The sequence below is a fragment of the Gadus macrocephalus genome, chromosome 20 (assembly GCF_031168955.1).
Source record: "Gadus macrocephalus chromosome 20, ASM3116895v1".
NCBI classification, from domain to species: domain Eukaryota; kingdom Metazoa; phylum Chordata; class Actinopteri; order Gadiformes; family Gadidae; genus Gadus; species Gadus macrocephalus.
The window spans coordinates 750,958-758,240 of record NC_082401.1 but is presented as its reverse complement, the minus strand read 5'-3'; the positions used below and the strand labels follow the sequence as shown (position 1 = coordinate 758,240).

General features: G+C 46.3%; 1 protein-coding gene across 1 annotated transcript; it reads right to left on the bottom strand.

Annotated features, from left to right (window-relative positions):
- Positions 1–3,534: 3,534 nt before the first annotated feature.
- On the bottom strand, positions 3,535–5,690 carry LOC132449179 (uncharacterized). The gene is made up of 2 exons (XM_060040857.1): positions 5,132–5,690; positions 3,535–3,849 (listed from the first exon to the last, which is right to left on the bottom strand). The coding sequence occupies exons 1-2, from the start codon at positions 5,648–5,650 to the stop codon at positions 3,571–3,573; spliced, it is 798 nt and encodes a 265-aa protein (XP_059896840.1). The 5' UTR covers positions 5,651–5,690; the 3' UTR covers positions 3,535–3,570.
- Between the last annotated feature and the right edge of the window lie 1,593 nt (positions 5,691–7,283).

Below are 7,283 nucleotides of genomic sequence, written 5' to 3'. Positions count from 1 at the left end.
AGAAACACTTGGTCATACTTAACACACTTTACCACAGCATTGGCCTACTGAATGCCACAGATATATTTTAAGCATTGGACTGAATGCCACATAAATATATAATTATGTTTTTGCACGTTTGCAACGTTTAAAAGTTCAGGGAAAAGTATAGTCTCTACTGGTGTTGCTTAGGCCAATATCCTTTTGAGGCAGTGTTGTTTCCAAATATTAGTGTTAAGGGCCAATAATGCTTACTATCATACATTAGTCATCATGTCTGTGGACGGGTTAGGGTTAGGGTTAGGGTTCGGGCTGGCTCCATACGTTACGAAGGAGTTAGTAAAAGAGGTCAACGAGGCAAGTGGTGGATTCATTGAAATGGTTGAGGAAATTTGAATGCTGAGAAACTACAGCAATTTGAAAAGAGTTTGTTTGTTTATATTTTATATTGTGTGTTGAAAGTTTGATATTTAAACCAAAAATACAGCTACACTTTCACACCATCACTTTGTGTATTGTTTTTTTAATCTTTTATTATCATTTCTGGGTACATGGTCTTAAGAGACATCAGGCCTCTAGACTTTGAGTTAGGCCCTCAGTTTGGCTCTTTGATTGGTGAGTGCACACTTATCCTTTGGCATTGACATGAATGTTTCATATGTTCCAAAAAAACATGAATAACATATGCACAACCGCGTTTTACGACTGCTTAATGGGTGCGATGTAGGTCTTAATTTTCATTGAAGTGGTCTTAAATTTGGGTTGATCAAACCTGGGGAAACGTCAGACCCCAGATGGACCACCCCACAACGCAGACGCATAGAGCACCAATGGATCACCCGTTTACATACACTTACACCCACAGGCCTGAACGAGAAACCTTGAACCATAGCATACATTCACCATAACCAGCATGCACACATCACATATTACACATCTACGACACCCACTTTATACACCCGTTTTATACACATCCATCATTTACCATCCATTACACTCTCATCACCAAGTATCCATGTCACATTCACCTTACACATCTATCATACATACACCCACTACACATTCATCATTCATAATACACTTGTTACATGTTTATTACAACCACCACGAACACTCAAACTATCACACACCCACACTACAATCACCACCATTACACATTTATTGCATATCCCTCTTTCACATTACATCCATTTATCTCTTACACCTACTACACTTTTCATCTACCATCCGCACACATCTTTCAACGGTTACACCTATTACACCTCTTACACATTCATTATTCACAATACACCTATAACACATTCATCACTAATTTCACCTAACCTCAAAAGATATTCACCAAAAACGGCCTGCACCGGGGTGTACTTCGGTTGACAAGTATGTCACACAATTAAACAAGGATAAACGCTATTTATTTTTTGTTGATTTATTCCATAATGATAATAGTTTATTAATAGTTGGCAGAGTGAATATTTCACGGAGGGGCGGCACCCTAGCGCCCCCTACTTACCCACCGCCACTGGGCCCCGTTTCCCGATATCGATGGATCTTCGCTCGTAAGATGGTTCGAAAGAGGGATCTTTCGAACCATCGATCATTTCTTTGGAGCGTTTCCCGAAACTCCTCTTAACGTGAACGCGCATTTGCTGCACTCACGACGATCGTAGGATTGTACCTGTCCACTGACATGGTGCTGAAACAGTCTATGACGCAGGGGGAGACGCAGGAATGTCGGAGGAAAATGGGGTTAAAAAGGGTTAAAATATCTCCCCATCAAGGCCAACCGCAGAGTAGCCTACGAAAAGAATAGATTGCAATAATATGAATGCTAAAGATATTAAAACACAATTGATTAAGCCTAGGCCGACATATATATCAGTCCTAATCCTGAGCGCATGATCGAGAGGTGGAAGTTGCGCTTTAGATGCCTTCACAAGTCCAGCGGAGGGCTCCAGTTTTCTCCGGCCAAGTCATGCGCTGTGATATGTGTGACAGCTATGTTGCACAACATTGCAGCTAAGGCTGGGGTAGCTTTGGTTGAACCGGAGGACATTGAGGACGATGACGACGAGGAAGATCGGTGTGAGGACGGCCTCCCTCATAACTACGTGGCTGGTTTTCATGCACGTCGAAGAGTGATTGAGACTTTTTTTTAACCCCCTCCACCCTCCCACATGTCACTAAACATTCCCGTCAACGTGACCAATCCCCGCCATATCCCAGCCTTTTGCCTGCTCCTTTGCATTTTTTTAAATATTTTTATAATTAATATCTTTATTATTATTTTTTATTTATTTTTTACAATATTTTAGGCTACGTTTTATGAGTAGCCTATGTCAGTCTGCACAAATCCCCCCCACTTTCTCTCACACATTTTAAGTGCCCTGCCTGCTCAAACATTTCCTGGACTGTCTCTCTCAAACTAAGAACATAATGGCCCACATTAGGCTCAGACGCACGTGATACACCATTACCAATGTGTTATAATAAAACACATCCAATACTAGGAATGTCCGCTGGTTACGCCACTGAGGCTATAGTAGGCTAACGAGGCTCTTAGCGTCCTACGAGTACCCTGGAGCACTCGTTAGCTACGAGCGTTTTCAAGACGTTCGTTACCAAAGATGCTTTCGGGAAACGGTGTGAAAACTGTACGATGCTCGTACGACCCACTCTGCGATCCACTTAGGCTAAAGATGCTTTCGGGAAACGGGGCCCTGATCGATTAATAAATGAATAATAAATAACACATGAAGAGGATAGAAGAAGGCACTGCTTTGGTCACTTCCCCACTGACCTTCTTGTGTCTCAGCACTGACCCACCTGTCCCGGAGAAGCCGCAGCGTGACACATGAGCATTGCTGCATCTCAGCTCTTCCCTCGCAGCTGTTGAGTGTTGGTCCTTCCCTCCATCTCCCCCTTCAAAAATGATTACGTCAATCATGCGCCTGCCCACTGAATAGAAGCATGAAACCATGCATGCGTTGTTGGGATGCGGGGAGACCTTTTTATTTTAAGTTTAGCTGTATGTTGTGGACTCTGGTTTAGCCTCAGTGATTCTAGAGATTCTTGAAAGCACCACAGCATCACAGAAGCTTTAAGCCCCCACGCCACGTCAAGGCAGAGCCCATGTGAGTTTTTTTTTTTGTTAGTTTTCCAATGAACTACTGTCATCTGAAAATGGCAAACATTGCAACAGTAAAGCATAGAGATATACTTACAAACTGGTATTTTTTTCATTTGTTCGTCAATGAAGTACTGTGAACAAATGCAATCAATAAATATGTCAAACATTGAAAGACACAAAACATAGATATATATTTACAAACGGGTCCTTTTGTATTTTTTTTTTTTCCAATGAACTACTGTCTACTAATAAACAAAAAAGGCAAACATTGCAAAAGCAAAACTTAGATACACATTTACATACCGGCCTTTTTTTTCTTTACTTTTTTCAATAAACTATGTGCACTCACAAACAGAAATGTCAGACATTGCAACGGCACATTTCCTCCTTTTCCTCTTTTTTCCCCCTCTCTTTTGTTTGCTTCATGCCATTAAGCGCTGTCTCTTGCGCTTGAACGGAACAAATTATCTCGACGGCAACTTTCTCTTTCTGCAATCTTGCACGTACTCCTTGTATGCCACTTGGTGTGTAACCTGTGATTGTTTTAAAAAGGTGGATTCCTCGTCCATGCCCCACCTCTTCCCAGAGTTGGCTGGCAAGCACATGGCTGCTGACACAATGGGGGGCCTGAGCTCGTCCTGATCGTCGACAGCTTGGACGTCTTCCAGGGGATGCACACACTCCTTCTCCGCACTGGGCGGCGGCGGTCGCAGGGATGGGATGGCGATCCCTTGTTTCTGCAACTTAAAAACAACAACCACAAAAACATTAAGAATAAATGAACACATAAAAACTAGGGATGGGCATTCGATAAAGTTGTTTTAGTCGATCCTCAGGAGAATTAACGATCAATTAGTCGATTAATCGTTAATATTTTACATTAAAATTTAAAAGAATATTATATTCAAAATGAAATGAAAATACAAATGCAGCGTGTTTTCCTCATTTCCTCATCCAGATCTTTAATATTAGATGAACAACTCAGTTAAACCAGATCCGTTCAATAGTTATGCGCTACTCTGCTCTAAGCAACGGAGCATGCAGCTCAAAGCCGGTGCTCATAAACATAGCTAAAAATAAACACAACCCTAGTTTCTTCCCAAAATAATAACAATAATAATATCAAAAAACAATCATGTCATAACTTAACCAACCAGTCTACGGATTTTTGTTCAGAAAGATGAGCATGTTGACATGCTCTGGGGTCAGACGCGATCGCAGCCTGGTGACCGTCAGTCCTGCCGCCGAAAACACCCGCTCTGAGAGGACCGACGTTACCATGATGCACAAATACCTCCGTGCTAACTTACTAACTTATTAACTTGGCAAGGCGGGGGGACAACTTTCCACAATCCAGGGGCTCAGAAAGTTCTTTATTTCTGCTTCGATGCTAACCTCGCCTTGAGTGGTAGGCCTATAGTGCTCCCCAAGAAGTCATTTTTTAAATCATAATGGTCCCACACCAGACTTCGCCGTGGCCTCGTCCGCTTCATGATTACATCGCCGTGTTCCAATATCCATACTATCCGTACTTACTAGTCTAAGTTTGAGTACGTAGGGCGTTCCGATTCAGATCGGGCGAAAATAAGTGTACTGAAAACGGTCAAATCGCGAAGTGTGTGGCGATGTACACTTTTCGTCGGCAGCCACCTTAGCTACGTAGCGGAAGAGGGCGGAGCCAGGCTGAGCCAAAGTCTGTGCATTTTCCACATAGCCTGCATTAATAGTCATTTTGTAGTTTTTATAGTTTTTATAGCTTTTTATAGCTGCTAGGCGTAACACCGTTCTAAGTGGGATGTTTATTGCGGGGGAGGAGCCGCAAATTTAAATATTGCCCCCGTGTGGTAAGATGTTTAATTGCACACTGCATTAGTTTAATCGATGAAAAGTTTACATAATCGACGAAATTCTTAACGATCAATTAGTCGATCGTCGATTAATCATGCCCATCCCTAATAAAAACACAAATAACGTATCACAATCAAGAGCTATGAAATGACACAAGACAGGCCGGGCAGTGCGTACCTTGTAGGGGACGGTCGGATGCAGGCTCCAAATCCTCGGATTCCTCACTTTGTCCAGGGTGAATTTCCCCTGGATCAGCAGCTGCTGCAGTCTGGCCTGTGACACGCCCCCCAAGCTCATTTGTTGGCAAAGGTCTTTCAGGTGCGTGAAATCGATGTAGGCGCCATTCTGGACCAGGGCCACACAGGAGACGAAGGTCAGCGTGTTGAGGAGCAAACCTCCCTTCATCGCCTTTGAGAGCCTCTGCAAGGCTGTTGCCATCCAGGGCATGCCGGGCTCTCTGTACACCTCCAGGTGTTTGGAAAAGCAGAGGGAGCGCCGCTCAATCTCAGACATGACCTGGAGTCTTGGAGGCCACGTCGGACATTTGCAGGACGGATTGGTCCCTGTGGCTGACCTGCACCCAGTCCTTGAAGTTCCACCAGATCCTTCTGGTACTCTGGAGGTCTGTAAACTTGAAGGCTGGGAAGAAGACGATGCCCTCTGCCCTGAAGCCTTGGACGAGGCAGTCCTCCACATCCTGGCCTGCGTCTCTCACCAGGGTGCGCGCCCTGCCAAATGAGTGAGGGACGGGAAAGCTTTCTTTGGTGGCGAGGTCGGCAGATAATTTCTTCACGTCCGTCGCCCCCGTCAGCCTGCCAGGGGGTGTGTCTGACTTTAGGGACGTGCAGGGAAGCTGATCGTTCCGCTGGTACAGGTCCCCCAGCAAGACCCAGCCCCGAGCACGGCCGGTCCAGCCTCCACACACTGACAGAGTGCCCACAGCCTTTCGATGCGTGTTTCTTGCAGTGGGTCCCTGGTCCAGTGATGGAGGGGTGGTGGCGATTCTTCCAGGCTGGCGCTGTTGTGGGGGGCCAGCCCGATGAACCCCCTCTCGTGGGTGGCGCTGCGTTTACTCACCGTGCTGGTTCCCAGGCTGGCACTCAGGGTGTTGTCGAGTGATGACAGTGGGTGCCCAAAGAAGAGCTCTTCCAGAGCCAGCTCCGCCTGGTATGCTTTCCACGAGGGGTCATATCTGCCCATGCCCTCGCTGTCTCGAAACGACTCTCCCAGGATGCCGGCCAGGTGGCTGACAACACCCCGCAATGTGGACAGGAGACCCCGGCCATCCTCTCTGTCCTGGAAGGGCACCAGCAGCGCACGGTCCTGGAAGAGCCTTTGCAGAGCAGGCTGGTCAAAAAACTCTCTCGGGTCAAACTCGAAGGGAACATCCTCGCCCTCGAACCGCACCACCTGACACACCTGGCGGAGCCTCAAGTCCCGAATATGCTTTAGGTAGGCAAACGCCCTGCTGGTAAGGGTAGCCTTGAAGTTTGGGTGGCTCAAGCCGTAGGTGACCAGCACCACTGACGGGGTGTTTGAAAGGCTGGTTGTAATGGATGTGCGGGGCGTCCACGTACAGCTGTAAGAATTTGACCTTGCCCGTTTTCGAAACCCTTCCCTTACCTCGCTCAACAGCTCAGCCGCGAGTGTGCCATACAACCGTGGGTTTTTCAGCCTGAGGTCCGGGTTCGTCAGGCTGCTGGGGACAGCGCAGAGCGTCAGAACGTAGCCCCCTGCCACGTTTGATATTTTGTGGCCCAGGTAGTTTTTAAGTGCCGCCAAGCCTTCCGGGCTGCAGCGCGGCAGGGACACATGTTTTTTTAGGTAGCTGTACTGCCTTTTGAGCCTACTGGGATACCAACGTGGCAGGTTCAAATAACCAACCTCTGCGACTATGCCTCTCATGTGACGCACCTGGATCACGACGCCATCGACGTCAAACGTGTACCTGAGGCAATGGGGATTGTCTGGGCTGCTGCAGTGTATAGGGAGGCGGAAATCGGCATGTAGGAATTCACCAAAGTCTCTGTTATTGCCGACCTCACTCAGGAGAGCTTCAGTGTTTCCTGAGGCCACGGTGATGAAGTCTGTGTCCGTGGTATCTGGGGTCTGGTGTGGGGGAGAGAATTGGAGACTTGCGGGAGCCGACATCACCTCAACGTGCAACCTTTTCTGCTATGCCAGAAAAGAAAAGAAAATAATAACGCTAAATTCATAAATGAATACATTTAAAAAAAGCAAACAAAAAACAAACAAACACACAGTTACACCTCACACAGCATTTAACATGTTCAGGCCAGTTTACACAACACAAGCTCAATTCACGCAC

Excerpts from the sequence above, each read along its gene's own strand:
- LOC132449179 (XM_060040857.1), bottom strand. The coding sequence starts at position 5,650 with ATGTGGAGGACTGCCTCGTCCAAGGCTTCAGGGCAGAGGGCATCGTCT. Across the intron at positions 3,850-5,131 it reads ATCCGACCGTCCCCTACAAG|TTGCAGAAACAAGGGATCGC; the intron begins GTACGCACTGCC and ends GTTGTTTTTAAG.